Source organism: Chenopodium album, chromosome 15 (genome assembly GCF_948465745.1).
Source record: "Chenopodium album chromosome 15, dcCheAlbu1.1, whole genome shotgun sequence".
In the NCBI taxonomy this organism is placed as follows: Eukaryota; Viridiplantae; Streptophyta; class Magnoliopsida; order Caryophyllales; family Amaranthaceae; genus Chenopodium; species Chenopodium album.
This window is the reverse complement of record NC_137848.1, coordinates 17,949,811-17,970,517: the sequence shown is the minus strand read 5'-3', so window position 1 is coordinate 17,970,517 and position 20,707 is coordinate 17,949,811. Positions and strand designations below refer to the sequence as shown.

The window sequence follows — 20,707 nt, the reverse complement described above, 5'->3', positions numbered from 1 at the left end:
TTTTCATGTATGGATTGATTCATTATGAATCTGACTCACACAATACTTTTTGTTTTGAAACATATTCTCCCTTCGTCCAAGAATAATTGATACATTTGACTAAATTTCATTATTTATACTAACTTTGACCTTAATTTTTTAATAATGTATTAAAAACAAAACATGTCATAAAATATTATTAAATAGGTATTAATATAAAGTTTCATAATAACAAATTTGTTATATTTTTGAATAATACTTCCTTCGTTTTTTATTAGATGCATCACTTTTAAATTCACAGACTCCTAGGCAACTTTTGGAGATGAAAGAGATGGAGACAGAAAAAAAAAAAATTGAACCTACGAGATATGAGAGAGACAAAGAGAAATTATTAAACAAAAAAGAAAGTAATGCATCTAAATTAGAACTACCAAATATAGATAGTGATGCATCCAAAAAACCGGAGGAAGTATTTTATTATACACCCTTTGTTTTTTTAATCATCCCATTTGTGTTTTGCATGGTTTCCAATGTCGACCTTTGACCATTATTATTTCTAGTCTCGTACTAGTAAAATTTTTTAAAAAATTTGATATTGTGAAAGTACAAGTTGCAACAAATTTAACGATATATCAATGATTTTTTTTTCTTATATAATTTATACTAACTATAGTTAAAGATTTATAAGTTTGACCACATGAATAGCTGGTACCCTGGTAAATGGGAAGATAAAAAAAAAACTTGAGTAAGTATATATATTGAAGGTAAAAAAACTAATGCATTAGCATGTCAACATGTGTGCCAAGTTTAAATGTATAAAACATTTTGAGACGAAGGAACTATTTCGTATTTAGAAAAGAAAAAATTAGTTCTACTTATCCCAACTTTGGGGTGATTTTTTCTAATAATCCCAACTTTAGGACGTATTTTCTTTTAATGGGCCATGTAACCGACGACCTAATGAAAATGTTTTTTTGGAAATTTAAATGGCACATGTCACAAGTAAATTGGTCAATATACATATATATAAGTAAAAACTAATAAAAAAAAACTCCCCTTCCCTCACTAGAAAAACCACCCCACCCACCCACCCCCTTCCTTCCCATCCCTTCCCCCATCGAAAAAACCCTAGTCCCACCCCAAACTCTTCCCCATCCTGGTAAATGGCCGATCACCCTAACCCCCTAAACTGTCCTCCCTTCCCTTCCCCTCCCCTCCCCTACCTTGAAAATCGGCTCCCTTCCCTTCCCCACCCAAAAAGGGAAAGATAGGTGGTTTTGAGGGTTGGGGTGGCCGACCGTTTTTCGGGGTGACTATTATCTAGTTATACTACTACTGCTGCGGAATAATAAGATAACTGAAACATTTATTTTAACAAAATGCACTTATAATATGTCAAATAAACAAAAAAAAAAAGATAAATAAAATAAAATTTGAACTACTACAAAAATCACGTGCATTATTTATTCAACTATAGGAAAAATCTAAGCTTCACTTGTGATGATTGCAGATCATCATTGCCTTTGATTAAATTACTAGTGATGTAACTAAAGCTAAGTACGTTTTAAAATTTCTCAAATCTTCTTCAAAGGTGATAAAGTGTGGAGGGTTTCAGTTGACGGTGAGGAACATGGTGATCGGAAGAAATGGAGGAAGAAAAACAAAAATTTGTTTGGTCTTGGATGAAAAGTAATTAGGAGGAGATAAGAACTAATGCATGTATGGTAAGGGGTAATTCGACCGCCTTTTAGGTGGGTTATAGGCTAAAATCGTATTAGCCAATCAAAAGAAGTACTTAAGTCTTCTAACTAAACTAGATAGACATGTAGGGTCTAATCCATAGAGAAATGACTTCTTTCTACTCTAATTAGTTATTATAATATAAATTATTAACAAGAGAAGGTATATGATTTATACTATGTGGTTTTATCCATCACCCACCCTAACCACCAAAAACCAACCCACCACCAAGATACCTTCCACCGCCCACCCACCCTAACTACCGAAAACCAACCCACCACTAGAAACCCATACAAAACCACCACAAACCGTGTGAAACCCCCACAAAACAACCGCTAATCATCGTAACCCACCACAAATAGTTGAAACCCACAAACCCACCACAAAACAGTCCCCCACAAGCCCCTGAAATCCACAAATCCACCACAAACAACCCCTTGAAACCCACCACAAAACCACCACAAGCTGCCGAAACCCAACCAAAACCACCACAATCAATCATCGTAACCCACAACCCCACCTTTAAACCAAATCCAAAATCCCACCACAAAACAAACCTATAAACTTCTGGCTGTCGAAACTTTTGATGAGGGGTTGGCTGTGACTTGGATCTTGACGAGGAGGGGCAGACGGCAATAACTTCGATCTTGACGAGAGATGGCAATGAGGTCGGTGGTGGTGCTTATAAAGGAGGATAGAGAAAATATGGTGGCGGTGCAATGGTTGTGAGAGAAGAGAGAGAAAAGTGGTCATGAGTGAGGGTGTTTGAGAGGGAGGAAAGAAAAAATGTGGTGGTGAATGTGGTTTTGAAGGAGGAGAGAGAATGTGGAATAATGTATTATTAAGGGACGAGTAATTAGAATCATAAGTTAATAACATATGATTATAGTGTTAACTGAATTAAAGTAACGATTTGTTGGTAAATTTACACAATTTTATTTTATTTTTTTTTAAATGAAACTTTTTTTTGTTTGTTGCACATTTTTTGAACCATCCGTTTTTAGCAAAAGTTGTACAAAAATAAGTGACAAAAGTAGTATTAGAGAAGGCGTAGAAATACAACTTATGAGTTATTACTTATGATTTTTGTACATCATATTAAGTGAATTTGCACAACTATTTATAGTAATGCAATTCATTGTTACATTGTGGGCTACTATCTTAGGGGAGGCAAGAAGGATGCCTAAACATTAATGACAAAGAAAACAAGGTTTGAACATTCACTTTACATTGACTAATAAGCTACATCTTTAATAAAGTAAAATTTCAGTTCAAACTTTAAAATGTACGAGTATCAAATAAATCAACTCTAACCTAAAAGACTTGGTTTGTAACCCTCAATTTTGTTCAATTTTTTTTTCTTTTCAAATTAGGGTTTTATTCTTCTTTAAAAACATTATCGTAAATATGAAAAAATTCCATATTTCGTAACATTTAACCTTGGTAGAGACTAGAAAGGATACGATGCGACTATACGAAGGGTATAAAAGCTAACCCTCGTCCGTGGCATTATCGCCACCCTCCTAGCAAATTCAACAATTATACGCACCTCACATAAACAAAACCAAAAAAATACCGAAAAAAAAAAAAAAAAAAAAGGAAAAAACAAAAAGCAACGAAACACACCAAAACGGCAAAACCCCAAACTCTGGTCTTTCTCTCTCTCTTCCCTCTCTCAGTTAATCAGAGCAAAACTGAGATTATACTAAGAGAGAGACTGATTTAAATCCCTTAAATTGGCGCAAATTTCTGATATAATTCATCAAATTAGCCGTTGAACAAGAAACCCTTTAGTTCATTCATTCCCGCCATGGTTACTCAGGTGGTTGAGGCCAATTCTTCAACCCCACCTCCTTCATCTTCTCTTGATCATGTTCAGAAAACCAAGACTTTGATTTGTGCTCTTAATCTTCTCTCTCGTGACATTCCTCTTCCTCCTGAAGTTTTCGCCTCGGTTTCTTCTATCTATCGCGGCGACGATGTTGATGTTGATGAGGGTGTTTCGCCTTCCGGTGATGCTCAATTGGGTGATTCTTCCCCTAAATCTAATAAAGTGAGGATTTTTTTTGATTTATTGTTTTGGATTTATGATGGGTTTTGTTTGAATTTTGATTTTGTGGTGAATTTGGGGTGTTTTTGTTTTTGTTGGAATTTTTTTTTTCTTGCTGATTTGATTGTTTAGGTGTTTGTTCTTTTAATTTTTCCGGGTTTTGTTCAATTTGTGATTTTGATTGAATTTGAGCTGCTCTAGTTTTGAATTTTTCAGAATTTGGTTTCTTTGCTTCTATTGGAATTGTTGTTTTTTGCTTGATTGAATTATTTAGTTGATATCTTTTTGGGATTCTTGAAATTTCTGATGATTTTTTATTTATGGTATTTTATTGGATTTTTGGGTATTAATATTTTGTTGGACATTGTTCTCCTAATTTAATCTAAGCTTTTTGTTGTGTGCTTGATGTTGTATTTGATTTGATTGGTAAAATTGGGTTGCAGGACGCATCTTGTATCTCTAGTTATGGGGATTTAATTATGGAATTTGAGGATGCTGTGGTTAAGCAACGACCAAAATGCATGTCCAGTAGCGCTCTGACAGAATTGAATGAGAGCCGTTTTCAGAGCCGGGTTGAGCATCGTTTGACTGAACTTGAAGGTTGGTGTATTTTATCATACTTTGTATCACTGTTAGGTTATGACCTGTTATTTGAGTTCTTTTCTGTTAGCTTTTGACTTGTTATTGAGTTGTTATTCATAAATAGTATATTGTGCTCTTTTATTCGTGAGTGTGAGCTTAGTGGCTTCATTGGGAGAATGCTTACTCTCAAGATTCTTGGAAGTTGTTGAACTTCAAAATCGCACATCTCACATGATTGGTTTAATATATGGGCCTGTAAAGTAATTTACTGCTCCCAATGGCTGTTCTTTCTGCCCGTGAAGATCCTCTTGCTTATGGAGGGACCATTAATTACAACTTTCAGTGTGATAAATAATTGTGCTAAATATGTGTATCGTAAACTCAGCTGTGCTTGTTGAACTGGTGTTTGATTATTGATGAAGAAAGGGTATTCTAAAGGATTTACTTTGTCCACATTGTGGTGCTTTCATGCATTTGCATGTAGTAATCTTTGAAAGTATACATTTAGGGCTTGTAGTCCTTTAATTCTCAGCTGTCCGCTTTTCAAGCATCAGTAGCCCATTGTGTCCTCTTTTCTGGCAAGGTCACAATGTCTTAGGCATTGATGATTTAAGACAATGAATTGATGTATTATTGACTTTATTTTCTCCAGCTCTGTGAATGTGAAATGGTACTTTAACTTTATTTTCTGGTGAAATGGGTTATCTTTAGTTGGAAGGAATTTCTTTTGTGTGGGGTATAACTCTGTTAACAAGGTATTTATACTTTTTTTAGGTAAAATTAGCACTGATCCACAGTAAACCAGATTTTTGTGTGTTATGGACTGCAGTGATGCGTTTATTGTTTACTTTACTTGCATGGTTGAACTTGATGGGCTATATTAGGTTAATTTCGCTAATAAAATTGAATTTTTTTTATTAAATATCAAGTAAAGTTTCCCTTAAAGTTTGCTGATATGTTGCACTATCCATTTCATGGCCTATGAGAGTTTAATATGTTGATTATGCTCTCTATTTTACTAATTATTTATTATAAAACCAGAGCTACCTTCAAGTAGAGGCGAGGATTTGCAATCAAAGTGCTTGCTTGAGCTTTATGGTCTCAAGGTAAATGCTATGCTATTCTTTTGTGAGCTGTTTGATTATTATTATTATTATTTTTTTTTTTTTTTTAAAAAAAAAAAAAAAAAAGAAGTTAAGCCAATACAAAATTGGGTAAGTACCTACCTTCTGAGCTTGTTGTATCAAATCTTGCCTACTTTATGAGAGTTATGACTAGCTTTTGAATCAAGAGCCAGGACTGTTAAGATCTCAGATGTCACTGAATTCTCCAGGGTTCTTTCAATTTTTTTTTTTTTTTTTGTTTTTATAAGCATTTGAATGTGTAGTCTATCCAATATTATGTTTGAACTGGCTGGATAACATGCTCTGTTTTGTCTATTCAATCAGCTTGCAGATCTGCAAAGTAAGGTCCGTTCTGAAGTAAGTTCAGAGTATTGGCTGCGCCTCAAATGTGTTCATCCTGAAAAGCAGTTATTTGATTGGGGGATGGCACGATTGCCCCGTCCTTATTATGGTGTAGGACACCCTTTTGCTAGAGATGCTGATGATCAATTGAGGAAAAAAAGAGATGCAGAGGTGATGTGATTACTATTTCTGTCTCCCTCTGTCTTACTCTCTTCCATCTCCTCCTTTCTTACTTGAGTACATTCTTCATCCCCTTCCCTTCTATATGTTTTGCGCTTAGTAGAGTTTCCATCTACTGCTTCAAAAAAGTTGTGCATGTGATGATGATTAGCTGACTAACATTTGAAATCAGAGGCCAAAGGATTTAGTGAAGGTCTGATGAAAGCACACTATCTCCAAAAGGGAATTGGTTAAGGGTTGTTATGCATATTTTAGTTTCCTTAAAGGATGATTCAAATTTGAGTCAGAACTTTCTATTTCAAATTTAGTGTCATTGTTATGTTCAGAAGTAAGCTAATAGTTGGTGTATAATATTGATTTGGTGAACTGTGTAATTGCAGAGATTATCCAGATTTGAAGAAGAGGAGAAGAACTTTGTGGAGACTAGAAAAAGGAAATTTTTTGCAGATTTGCTCAATGCAGCTCGTGAGTTCCAGTTACAAGTTGGTTCTATTTCAAAACGCCGGAAACAGAGGAACGATGGGATCATGGTATTTTATGTTTTTCCATTTGCTGTCAGTTTTCTGCGACTTTGATAGCTGTAAAAATCTTTGAAAAGTGAGGGAAAGGGGAAGGGGAAGGGCCAGGGAATAGAGGATGTGGAGGCATTATTTAGTATAAGATATTTTCTGAATCATTGATTTTCTAGGCGTGGCATGGAAGGCAAAGGCAACGTGCTACAAGGCAAGAGAAAATGAGGATGGATGCTCTCAAAAAAGATGACCAGGAAGCATACATGAAAATGGTCGAGGAGAGCAAAAATGAGAGATTAACTATGCTTCTAGGGAAAACAAATGATCTCCTTGTTTCTCTTGGAGCTGCAGTTCAACGACAAAAAGATGCAGAACATTTTGATGGCATTGAGCCATTAGACGAGTCTGATGTTGATATTCAAGAATTAGATGTCTCGAAAGATGGAACTCCTATCCCTGATGAAGATATTGATGCAAGCGAAGAAGATTTTGGCAAGGCAGGCAGTTTACTTGATGGTCAGAAGAAGTATAATTCAGCTGTCCACTCCATTCAGGAAAAGGTAAACAAGTTTGGAATTTGGAGATGGATCTTTGGGATCATAATTAGGCCTGTTCACGGATCGGATATCCGATCCGAAATCCCATTTCGGATCGGATATCCGATCCATCGGATGTCTAAATTTGATATCTGAATCCGATCCGAAAATTTCGGATATCCGATATCCGAAATCATTCGGATCGGATATTTCGGATATCCATTATCCGATATTATTGAAAACTCAAAATTGATTATGCCTATCTTATAAATTATCACATTAATTTTATCGATTTATTATCGTTTAGCCCCGTAGTCTTGTACAATATATTTGAGCATTGTAGTAGTCTTTTTTTTTGCAAATTAAATTAGCAGCTTCTTCATTTGGTCTTTTATTTGGATTAGGAGCTTCTGGAACTTCTGGTTCAGAATGTGGAGTTGGATTTTCTGGAATTTGTGCACCTTCCTCATTTGAAGGAGTGACACTCTCACGGTTTCATCCATTGACCTGCAATTATTCACATACAATTACAAAATAAGAATCTGAATTCTTCAACAGAAAACTTAAACTCAAACCTCCACAAAATCATCAGTTTACCACCCATCCTATCCCTAGAATCTAACATTTCACAAAGCAGTAACTAATTCCAGAAAATAAGAAACAAAAAATAAGCATGATATTTAGAAAATAAGCAATAAAAATTATGGTCAGAGAAGGGAAACTATTAAACTAGCAAATCTGAGATGACAATTAAACTAGTAGAAAACTATAAACAATAATTTGATAAAAAAAAAATTAACACAAATAGATAGAAAAAATCAGATAAAAAATCGAAAGTTCCATACAAATACTAATAGATCGAAAATCTAGCAAAAAATCGAAATTCCCAACAAAAAGAACGAACTTCAGATAACATAACGAAATTCACAACAAATATTAAGATATAATTGACAATCAAACCACCAAAAACATCAAAAACAATGAATTCGAAATACATACTAGAGGGCGGAGATTTGTCGAGCAAATGCGAGTAGAAGGAGAAGAGATCTGGGCATAACTCTCGTGAAGGAGATCTGGGCGGCTGGGCGCATCTCTCGGTGGCTATGAAAGGTGCCAAGGTGGGGTGGCGGCCTCCAGTGAACGTAGAGAGAGAAGGGGAGGAATTTAGGGTTTTACTTTAGCGAGAGATTGAAAGTGAGGGTATTTGTCTGATTATTATTGTTTTAGAAATATTCATTTTTTTTTAAAAAATATATGTAGTATCTAATTTCAATACTTACCCTTTAAATTATCGGATATCAGTTCGGATATCCGATATCCGATTTTTTTCGGATATCGGATATCCGAAAATTTAAAAACCAATATCCGAAATTGTATCCGATATCCGATTTGAAATGAAAATTCGGATCGGATATCCTAAAATTCGGATCGGTTGCGGATCAGATTTTCGGATTCTCGGATAGTTTTGTACAGGCCTAATCATAATAATATTTACTTAATGTTCTATTGCTAATTTAATTATATCAAAAATGAAATTAATGAACGAAAATCTATGAAGTCACTGCTATGGTCATAGTTGTTTGGTGTCTATTTTTGGAGGTGGAAAATGGCACTTTTAACTCTTCCAGGCCCAGAAATCTATTAATAAACTTTTGGACCTCTTTCTTGGCTTTGCTTTGGCTTGTGGCAATTATGGGGTAGGGGGATATCTCTCCCTTTAGTAAAATTTTCTTTTATTTATTTATTTATTAATTTTTATCATTTTTTATTTATTTTAATTTTCAATAGGGCAGCTTATCATCAATTATATGGAGCACTTATGTTAAATTATAATAACTATTCTTGTAATTAAAAAGAAGGCCTAAATGCAAGCTGAACACCGAGCTCTGCTTACAAGTATTACAACAAGAATGCCACGAACATAGCAGAAGCAGTTTTGATCAGTATGCTATTTTAAATCCCTGCTTTAGAGAACACCCATTTGGCTCTAGATACTCTGCACTTTGCCATTCTTTTTTTCTTGGCCACTGATATGAAGCAGCACAAGTCTAGAATCATATACTTGACCAAAACTTCAGACCTTAGTTGATATTCCTCCCTTTGAGAGTATGGCTGCAAACACATTGCTGCCTGAGCTTCCCTTGCAGGATTCTCTGTAATCTTATTTAGCTTTTATCGTGGCATTCTTGTCCACAAGACACAAGCTGAGCAAGCTGACTACCTTTTTTTTTTTAAATTATTGAAAGGAAACTTGAGCAGCTGGCTGGATCAAACAAAGTGATTTGATATTTAACAGTTCTTATTTTCTTCTAGAACTCTACAGTAGTACTTGAAATCAAATCTACCTTTGAGGCAAACACCTGAGCCATGGAATTTACCATCTAATTTAATACCTAGTGCTTACAGGCACTTCGACGCTTACCAAAGTGCACACCTTTTTCCGGGCAACTATAACTGTTTCTCAAAAAAAAAAAAAAAAAAAAAAGAAATTAGCCTTGTTTGGTCACAAGTAAAAACGTTTAGATTGCACAATCATTTGCAAAACTCTATGAACTGCAGTCTCTCTTCTGTGACTAGAGGCTGTTGAATCACTTACTCTGATATTAGAATTTGAGGCAGGTTAGCCAAATTCCATATGCATATAGGAAGTAATATATGTGTGGTTTATGACTTGAAAGTATGCACACAGCACACTGTAGTTGACCGTTAAACTATTGCTCCCTACATTATTGCTTATTAATTTTGAAGATGATTGCATAGAAGTTTTAAAGGTTATGTTGTACCCTGAGCATGACCGATGCAGTATGAAAATTCTTTGCTAATACTTGAAAAACAAATTTTAGAAATAAGGCTTGTGCAATTTTCTACAGGTAACAGAGCAACCATCAATGCTTCAAGGTGGAGAGCTTAGACCATATCAGTTAGAGGGTCTCCAGTGGATGCTTTCATTGTTCAACAACAATCTGAATGGAATATTAGCAGATGAGATGGGATTAGGGAAAACTATTCAAACCATTGCTTTAATTGCATACCTATTGGAGGTAAAAGGCGTGGGTGGGCCTCATTTAATTGTAGCACCGAAGGCTGTTTTACCTAATTGGGTTCATGAATTCCAAACATGGGTTCCCGGGTATATAATTTCTGCTTAGTTTCTGCCATGTCATTTCCTAAATTTCACATTCCACAGTACTTATAGTCAATTGATTTTTAAATATAATTTCTTTTTGATTTAGTATTGTTGCTGTCCTCTATGATGGGCGACAAGAGACGAGGAAAGCAATCAGGGAAGAATACTTCGCTGAGGAAAAATTCTGTGTGATGATTACTCATTATGACCTTATCATGAGAGATAAGCAATACCTCAAGAAAATTCACTGGTATTACATGATCATTGATGAAGGGCATCGATTAAAAAATCATGAGTGTGCTCTTGCGCGGATTCTTGTCTCAGAGTATGTTCTCTACTTATTCTTCTCACTGCCTTGTTCTTGCAAAATTTCAATATGCATCAATAAAATATAACAAATGAAGTGCTGAATGAACTTTTTTTAATTTTTTTTTATTGATGACAAGTGATAGTCTACATGTTACCATTGAAATTCTATTATTTTATTTTATTTTATTTTGCTCTAGAGAAAAATTGTTCAGTAGTAAATGATAGAACTTGAATTTTGTCGAAGTACCATGACCTCGTATGGAAGAATGAGTGCTCAATTATGGTTGGATGCTGTACATTAGTGTTTATGTCTGCAACTATTTCACATTAGTTCTAAATATCCGTGGGCATAGTGTCCTTGACCTATGGTCATCACATATGAATTTGAGTGTGGGTAACAATGTCCTATAATTGGACATGGATGTGGGGACTCGATATTCATGAAAAATATTCTTGATTTTAGAAGAATTTCTGCACGTGAATTTCACATTACAAATACATACAGACATTTCAAGCTCACTTGTTTGCTATTTCTTGTTCAAACTTTCTCAAGCCCTTTTGTAAACACATTCAACTTATCACATCATTTCCTCCTCTTTCCCTCTGATGACTTTTTTTTATTCAAACATGTGATTTAGTATCATTGGTCTGGTTGAAAGTTGAAGTGTCGAGTAAGGATTACATACCCTTGTTAGAGTGTCAAATGTCCGACATGAGTGTTTGAGACAAGATAAAGAGTCAGAGTAACCTTGTTATTAATTTATTCTCCTCTATATGTTTGTCTGCATTTTGTTAAACTTGCCCTTTTAATAAGTCATGTGGCTTTATGAAATCGTGCTTGTATTTTGGACTTGAGGTTGCAGAGATGTTCTGTTATCATGAATCTGTGATCACTCTTGGTGAATGTGATAATTCAGAGTGCTACTTACCTTTTGCCTAAAAGTATTGCTAATTGGTATTCATTATTGAATTTTCCACACTTAATGCAATTTTTATATATATCCAGTTATAGGATTCGGCGCAGACTTTTGCTGACTGGGACTCCAATACAGAACAGCCTCCAGGAGTTGTGGGCCCTGCTCAATTTCCTTCTTCCCCACATTTTTAATTCTGTTGCAAATTTTGCAGAGTGGTTTAATGCGCCATTTTCTGATCGATCTGAAGTTGCACTTACAGATGAAGAACAGCTATTGGTCATTCGACGGTTGCATCATGTGAGTGCCCGTTCATCCTTCTAGTCTATATCCTATTTCATAACACCATGACATGTTTTGCTCATTAAATTTTCTGTGGTTAGGTTATAAGGCCATTTATTCTCAGAAGGAAGAAAGATGAAGTGGAGAAATATTTGCCTGGGAAGACACAGGTCATATTGAAATGTGACTTGTCTGCATGGCAGAAAATTTATTATCAACAAGTTACAGACATGGGCAGAGTAGGCATGGATTCAGGTATTCTATTGATTCCTTAAATTCTAGCATTTCTTAGCAGTGAGCCTCCTGCTATATTTGATCCAATGAAATTTTTGTACATAGTTGCTAGTATGGTGCGCTTTAATATTTTTTGGTTTGATAGAATTTTTTCAGATGCTTCTCTCCTGTAGAAATTAATGCAGGATAAGATGGGCTGGGATATAGTCTATGGAGGGAACTTACATTGGAGATTTAATTGTTAATAGTTTTACGCCGAAGATTTTTAGAGCTATATAGCAATCTGGTTACATACTTTTTGTCCGCTTTCATCTCATCAAATTCCTGTCTTTGTTCCAAATTTTGCGGATGTCCTTATGACAATTCTTATTAGCTGACCCCAAATCATTTTGGGACTAAGGCTTTGTTTTTGTATTATAGCGGTATGGTTACATTTTCTTTTTCCTGTAGATGTTTAATGATTCCTTGAATATCGGCTTTCCTTTGATAATACAGAATGCACTCTCTCTCTCTCTGAACATGTACCTCACTCAGATGTGTAATGCTGAACTTTGGACAAAGAAGTAACTTATTAATTACACATTTTTGCATGAATTATAAGCTGCTCCAGTACTGTTGGGCTGGGGATGGAAGAGCCATAGCTTGGGAGTATAGAACAAAGCCAAGCCCCCCTCTCCATGTCATTCCCAGTGGTTTTTAACCCAGATCTAGGAAGTGCCATAGCTAGGGAGTATGACGGTTCCTTTACCACCACACTTTGTCTTCTATTATAAACAGACACACACAACAGAGAATACACACACACACACACACACACACACACACACACACACACACACACACGCACGCACGCACAGAGGTCCCTCTCTAGTCTCCATGTCAACCCACTAGGTTTTTTTATCCACCAAACCAGTGCAACTATTGTCAAAACAAATGAAGCCTTTATCCACCAAAGATAGTGCAACACCTAGAATGTAAAAACAATGCAGCCTTAATGACTCGGATCACTGTAACAGCCATGCACTAGTCTTCATATAACAGTTCTTATTATACCTTAATTACTATAGATGTCTTATCAGATTCAGTTATTTTATCATCTAAAAAATAACAAGATTTATTTTATCAAGTTATATTTATGTCGAGAGATTTTTCGAATTCCCTATAATTACTTGTCTCAGTTCTTGCTCCTTGTTAGGAAAACTAGTGTAACACACCGCACAACAAACCGTGGTAGGATAGTCATTAAGGAACAAAGGGAGTATATGACGAACAATAGTAATTATGAGGCAGTATTGTGGATTCATATCATGAATTCAAGAGAGTATAATGAAATCAATCAATAAAACATACATTTAACTTAAATGACAATTCCCTCATTATTGGTTTTAGGATAATTATCTATATTGTCTGTTTACAATTCTGATTGGTTGAGAGTGAGGGATACTTAGTTGGTTAGAGCTTCCCATCACCCGCCTTTGTGGCTCACAAAAAAAAAAAAAAAATACAAAATACAAAGTATTTGCTTCCTTTATTACACATTACTTACAAGTTTTGGAATTCGTTATAATATTGTGAATCACAACTTAAAAACTTGCAAAAAAATGTGGGATAGATGAAGTACTATTGTATGAAACTAATCCCAAAACCCATATAAAATCTTACTTAGGATATGTGATAAGTAAAACATAGATTCGATTAAGCAAGAATCAATATCATATATATGTACCACAATAATTATCGGATCTCTGATAATGTATTTATCATGATTAGTAAGTATGTATGTATTGGAACTATTACAAAAGTAACAAGTGAACTTAATAATGACATATAAGCAAAAAAATCTTGAATGATATTAGGATTCAGGATTAGCCGATTTAACAATCACCACAATAATATTATTGCTTCATGGCACGTATTAAAGAGAAATACAGTACCTTTGAAATTTCTAAAGATTAATAAGAAAAATTGTGTAAAACGATGATCGTAATCAGCTAATAGTCATTGATATTTGATTAGAACCTATTATAGCAGAAACGAGAAATAGGAATTTTGTTTCTGCATTTGCTTTAACAAATATATTAAAAAAAATTATAGATTTCTTTCCGGTTTTTTAAGCTTACCCTAGTTACCATCTTACCCTTTAACCCCATATTAATTACACATTTACACCTTTCCACACTATCTTTATAATCTATTCATCTTTTTCTTACATTCACCTACCTTTTTACACTCTATCTTATTTTATCCTACTTTATGTTATTCCCACTCACCTTCTTCTAGCATTTTCTTAATTTGCTTATCTATATTAAATGAGTAGAAGAACATAAAAAACAGTGGGAGTACTTGTTACTATTATTGTTGAACTTATTATAGCAACAACAATAACAATTATTGTCATTATATCAATGACACACAACAATGGCAAGTTATAACCGGAAATGCAAATTTTTTAGAACATAATTGTGATTGTATTTATAACAAGAAAATGAAAATTGTTTCCAAACCTAGCTTTGTCCTTCATTTTTATAAGTTGAAAAGAATAAAGCCTTAGTCCAAATGCAATTGATTTACTTTTGCTTATTTAAAAAAATAATTAGCTACACTTTGGACATTTAGGTGAAAATTATGTCAACCATACAGTTTAGATTAAATAGACTAATTGATTGGAATAAAGGTTTAGTAGCATATTAAAAGGCGATATCCGCATGACACAAAAGTTGTTGATTATAATTAAGAGGGTAATAGCATCTAGGATGGAATTTTGCTGTTAATAGTATGTGTGAGGAAGAACTGGGATCTTCTCCTATTAACATAAATCTGCTACTGACTCTTAACTTCTTTAAAATTTTTGTAAATGTCTCTAAAGCGAGTGGGTGCACTAGAGGTAGAGATAGCTTTGTTGCTTGTGTGGCATAACTTATGTCATATTGCCATGATGACTTAGACTGTCACCATCAATTCCCCCCCCCCCCCCCCTCTTCTATGAAGATTAAAAAATCGCATGAGTTTTCCCCACCATTAAATGAATGATTTTATACTTTTCTCCTAATATCAACTTGGCTGCTCTTGTTGCCTCATAACTCGTATATGGGGTGTTACACTTCATATTGGACCAAAAGCAAAATTTTTATTAATGGCCATGTCTGACACTTTGACACTTGCCCGTTTTCAAAGTCCAAGTAACATAGTTTTTCGGGAAAGCTTTGTGATATAGTCTCTACTCTAGTTCAGATCTTTTTTATTTTTGCCTTTGTAGCTATTTAGTTTTAACCAAAAGAACCCATACCTTATGCGGGCTTTCAAGAGATTGGACTTGGATTACATGTTAACAGCCACAAGGAGAAAGAAGTTGCCCTCATACCCTTTTAGCTGCTGAATGGGGGTGTTCTTTTGAACAATGATAAGGACACGAAACGGAAAGAATGAAATAATGCATTATTGAAGCTGAATAATCTAGGAAAATTTCCAATGACTTGAAGGCAGATTAATGACAATCCTTGTGTTTTAGATATGCATTTAATGTGATCCTTATATATTTGCTTGCATTTGCTCGCCTCTCAGCAAGGCATGTAATCGCCTGTCCCCTTGTTGTGAGCCAACTTATAACATCCTTTTTGAGAAAAGCAAGCTGTGATGATTATATAGATTTACTATGTGGGAACAGTCAAAGTCACTACTTGTGTGTGCAAGATTAATAATAAAGCTGACAACTTTGTTTGCCACCCTTAAAAAATGTGATATATATTTTTTTTTTTTTTTTTTTTTTTTTGTACTTTAGATACCCAATATTCGCATTTGTATAAAAAAGAAAGGATCAGCAGAGATTGGTTCCAGACCTGGAAGTATTAATTGCTCAAGAAAGAGGTTAATTATTACATGAGTGAAATAGTAATTTTGTATTGGACCAGATTAGTATACCGTTGTATCTGAGTTTAAAACTGAAGTATTTCCTTAATTGCTCCCAGACATTGTTCTGCTCGTGCTCATGGGTATTGGTCCTTTCTCATCTTTTCTCTCCTTCTAGTGATGGTGGAACTGTGGAAGTGGAGGTGGGAATTTGTATAGCTTAGCTGTGTTAGAATTCTTATGCTAGGTGTATATGCAGCGTGAGGGAAAAAGAAATGAACTTATAGCATATGTAAGTGTTGGAAAAAAAGGGGTTATGAAAACTGAGGATCGAGAACTCTTTGAGCACAAGGTTTGAGCGGTTAATGGAGAGCACCAAACTCATGTGGATGTCTCTTGATTTAGTAGGGACTTAATTTGTGCTGTTTAACTACTGAACCATGTTAGTATAATTTATCCCACTGCTCTTGTGTTAGTTTCTTTGTTCTTTATTACTTCGCTTATATATTTTTGGTGGTGCGTGTTTGAAGACAGTTTGACTCTCTGGATTCAATTTGTCTACAACTGATAATCTGATAACTTGCAAATGTTCCTGTGTCTTTCTTATGTAATACTTTAACATTATCTCCATACTTAAAGGCAAGGCATCTACTTATAGCGGTCTGTGTTGGATGTACAGAACTTCTATATTTGCAAACAGGATATTTTATGGCCTAAGAAGGAAATTTAGTACCATTAAATAAGGGTTAAAATGAATGCATTCAGACCTTTAATACAGTTGATAATAATCCCAAAGGTTGAAACTGCCCTGCTATACAACATAAGTAGAAATGAGTGCATATATATATATGCCTCAAGTTTCGTTTCACTAGGTATTAGGGTATTGAGGAGAAGGAACCCAATTGTCCAATACGTAATGACCGGTGCAAAATACTCCATCTGTACAACAAATACATGTATGCTTGCCTTTGGTATGGAGATTATGATTTGCTGTTAAGTATGAGTTCAAGATTTGTAGTTGTGATTTACTTTGTTGTTATTGTTGTTGTTGCCTTTATCATCGTTGTAGTGCCTTTTGGATGATCATTAAATCTATAATTGAATGTTGCAGAGCGAGGGAAATCAAAGGGCCTACAAAATCTGTCAATGCAGTTAAGGAAGTGCTGCAACCACCCTTACTTGTTCTTGCCAGAGTATAATATATGGCGTAGCGATGAGATAGTGAGAGCATCAGGAAAATTCGAGCTACTTGATCGACTGCTTCCTAAACTGGCTAAATCTGGACATAGAGTTCTCTTGTTTTCACAAATGACTCGTCTCTTGGATATTCTTGAAGTTTATCTTAGAATGCGTGAGCACAGGTTCCTTCGACTTGATGGCTCATCAAAAACTGATGAAAGAGGGACGTTACTTAAAGAATTCAACGCTCCAGATTCTCCGTATTTCATCTTTCTTCTCAGTACTCGCGCAGGAGGTCTGGGTTTGAACTTACAGACTGCAGATACTGTGATTATATTCGACAGTGATTGGAACCCCCAGATGGACCAACAGGCTGAGGATCGGGCCCATCGTATTGGTCAGAAGAAGGAGGTGAGAGTTTTCGTGTTGGTTAGTGTTGGATCTATAGAAGAGGTAATTTTGGAACGCGCAAAACAGAAAATGGGCATAGATGCCAAGGTAATTCAGGCCGGGCTCTTCAATACAACATCAACAGGTATGCTGCCATCTCTCTCTAATTTTTTTTTTCCCTTTCTTATTGGAGCCGCAAGCATATTTCCGTAATTTGATTTTTTAATAAAAAAACTGGCATTGCTGTCGTTGTCCTGCATTCTTGTGCCTACCAGCTGAGTAATTTGTATTATAGTGTTTTCCATGGAATTTCAATACATTTTATACATATATTGAACTTATGAAGATAATGGAATCCTCCCCTTTCTTTATGTTCAAGGGTGGAAGTATGAGAAGTGGATAGTATATTTCTGTGATAGAGACCCAGCAATTCTTGTAGCATCTTTCTTTTTCTTTTACCTCTCATTTCTTTTGCACATGTGCTATCCATCCCCTGCCTCTATATCTGTGGTTGTCAAGGGATTGACTGAATGCAGTTTATGTTTAACTCATGACTCTTGAGACGCTTGATCTATTTATGGCTCTTCATCTATTGTATTTTACTTTTTGTAGTCAAGTACATGCCATGTGAAAATTTTATTTGGTTTATGCAGCTCAGGACAGGAAGGAGATGTTGGAAGTGATTATGCGTAGAGGAACAAGCGCGCTTGGAACCGATATTCCGAGTGAGAGAGAGATCAACCGGTTGGCAGCTCGAACAGATGAAGAGTTCTGGCTATTTGAGAAAATGGATGAAGAGAGAAGGCAAAAGGAAAACTACAGACCTCGTCTTATGGAAGACCATGAGGTGCCAGAATGGGTGTACACTGTTAACACTGATGCCTCTGAGCGAAGCAAAGGTTTTGATCATGAAGTGGGCAAAATAACAGGTAAGCGGAAGAGAAAAGAGGTGATTTATGCTGACACCATCAGCGACCTACGATGGGTAAAAGCTGTAGAGAATGGAGAAGACTTGTCCTCAGCTATTAACAAGAAGAAGAGGAAGGAAGCTGCTTCCTCTGAGAACTTCAACTCACCGAACAATAATCATGGAGGAATGGAAAAGGTATATGATCTTGGGGATGATGATATCACTAGTTTCAGTGATGGAAAGAGTGAAGAATTTCCTCATCCTTCCCCTCGGAAGATGAGGATGAATGGGCTGAACTTTGGAACACCCGAACATGAAGATGATGGTGGATATGGATATGGAAATGGAAGTGGAAGTGACGCTTGGAATTTGACATGGAAGACCCATAAAAAAAAGAGATCAAGTATTAATGTTTTGGGATCTTCAACCTCTATGTCTGAATCTTCTAGGGGTCAGAATTCCAGTGGCCGAGGAAACCGATGGGGTTGATTTATTTAGTTTCTGCCCTTCCATCGTCTCCTTGAAGGCAGTTTAATAGTTGAATGGTTTTCACCTGGGGATTTCTTTAGGATTGGGGTTGAGATATTTGATGGCATTGAAATAGCTGAAAGGAGAGGATCGATACTATGGCCTTTTATCAACCCCTGATGAGCATTGACGAAGGTTGAGAACTGTATCTAAGCTGTTGCACCTGGGGACTTCTGGGCTGGGATTGGATGATCGGCTTATATTTTGCTGTGATTAGTTGTTATTAGGCTCTATTTAGCGATTAATTGTGAAGCTTCCTATCATTCTGAAAATCTAAGTAGCACTATATTATGCTACATGTAAAAATTGAGAGAACTTTCATTGGTTTTGGTGGTAGATCTTATTATTTTAAACTTCAGCTTAGGGTGAAATTGAGTTTTAAGTTAGAGGTTGCCAAAATGTGGTACAATGCTATAGCATGGTGCTCCTTTCTTATGCATAGGTAAACTTCGATAATATTTCAATTAACAAACTAATAAATGTTTATAAACATTAATTATCCCAACAAACAAGAATTAAGTCCTGTTCTCTTCACCTTAAAAATATAATATTAAGTAAAAATAATTTCTGTTCAGTAAAAATAAGTTCAGTTCAGTAAAATTAATTTCAGTTCAGTCAAAATAATTTCAGTTCAGTAAAAATAAGTTCGATTCAGTAAAATTCAGTTTTCTTAAAGAAGAATTATAATTAGCACTGTCAAAACGGTTTGATAGTTCGGTTTCGGTTCGGTTTGAAATCGGTTTGGTATTAAATCGAGTCGCTTTGAAATCGGTTTAAGTGTCTCGCGGGTCGGTTCCAGTTCGGTTTAAATAGTTATCGGTTCAATTCAGTTTATTCTTGAGCGGTTTTAATTCGGTTCGGGTTGTAAACAGTCCGGGTAGTAAACGGTTCGGTGCAGACGGGTTGCAGTTTGTTAACGGTTCGGTGTAAACGGTTTTTATCCCGGTTCAAACAGTTTCGGGTTGGAAACGGTTTCGAGTTAGAAACAGTTCGGTTCTTTTTCGGTTCAGTTTATAACTAGTTCTGTTCTTTATCGGTTCAGTTTATAATTGGTTCGGTTCTTTTTCGGTTCAGTTTATAACTGGTTCGGTTCTTTTTTGGTTTATTTTATGGCAGGAGGATTTTTAGTGGCAGGAAGATATTTTATACTATGATAATAATTTGGCAGGAAGATATTTTATACTATGATAATAAATTTTCAATAAATATTAATTTGGCAGGAAGAATTTTTGTACTATGATAATTAAATTTCATTTAAAACACCTTTTAACTTGATTTTAATATTCTCTTTATAGTAAGCAGTTTGTAGCCGATTCGTTTATAAGCGGTCCGGTTCATAAACGATTTGGTTTGCAAGCAGTTCGGTTTATATACAGTTCGGTGCAAACGGGTCGCGGGTTGTTAATGGTTCGGTGTAAACGGTTTTTATCCCGGTTCAAACGGTTTCGGGTTGAAAGCGGTTTCGGGTTAGAAACAGTTCGGTTCTTTTTCGGTTCGGTTTGATTTCAATTCGGTTTAGAACTGGTTCGGTTCATTAATGGGTTCGGTTCTTATACGGTGTAACGTTATTCGGATCGGTTCGGTTTCGGGTTCATTCACATACGGTATGGGTCGGTTTTCGGTTTCAAAAAACGGTTTTCAATCGGTTCGGTTCTCATTTGGGTCGGTTTGTTTCGGGCAGTTAAACGGTTTCGGTTTGAAATTTGACAACACTAATTATAATAGAAAATCAGTAAAAATAATTTTAGTTCAGTAAAAATAATTTCATTTCAGTAAAACTAATTTAAGTTCAGTAAAAATAAGGTGAAGAGAACGGGACCTTAAGCTTGCTTATTTTTGTTTGGAACTACAATTACTTTGTTATTTAGGATAAGGAGGATCGAATCCTCAACCTCTTATAAAAGCAATAACTAATTCACCATCTAAGCCAATTATCAAGTATG

At 35.4% G+C, this 20,707-nt stretch overlaps 1 protein-coding gene across 1 annotated transcript; it reads left to right on the top strand.

Annotated features, from left to right (window-relative positions):
- The first annotated feature begins 3,318 nt into the window (after positions 1–3,318).
- On the top strand, positions 3,319–19,127 carry LOC145583029 (putative ATP-dependent DNA helicase CHR12). Its single transcript, XM_081640134.1, has 12 exons — positions 3,319–3,772; positions 4,213–4,369; positions 5,393–5,457; positions 5,800–5,988; positions 6,378–6,527; positions 6,686–7,069; positions 9,916–10,175; positions 10,279–10,497; positions 11,488–11,695; positions 11,779–11,932; positions 16,869–17,471; positions 17,980–19,127. The coding sequence occupies exons 1-12, from the start codon at positions 3,530–3,532 to the stop codon at positions 18,723–18,725; spliced, it is 3,378 nt and encodes a 1,125-aa protein (XP_081496260.1). The 5' UTR covers positions 3,319–3,529; the 3' UTR covers positions 18,726–19,127.
- The last annotated feature ends 1,580 nt before the right edge of the window (positions 19,128–20,707 follow it).

Excerpts from the sequence above, each read along its gene's own strand:
- LOC145583029 (XM_081640134.1), top strand. The coding sequence starts at position 3,530 with ATGGTTACTCAGGTGGTTGAGGCCAATTCTTCAACCCCACCTCCTTCA. Across the intron at positions 3,773-4,212 it reads CTTCCCCTAAATCTAATAAA|GACGCATCTTGTATCTCTAG; the intron begins GTGAGGATTTTT and ends ATTGGGTTGCAG. Across the intron at positions 7,070-9,915 it reads TCCACTCCATTCAGGAAAAG|GTAACAGAGCAACCATCAAT; the intron begins GTAAACAAGTTT and ends AATTTTCTACAG.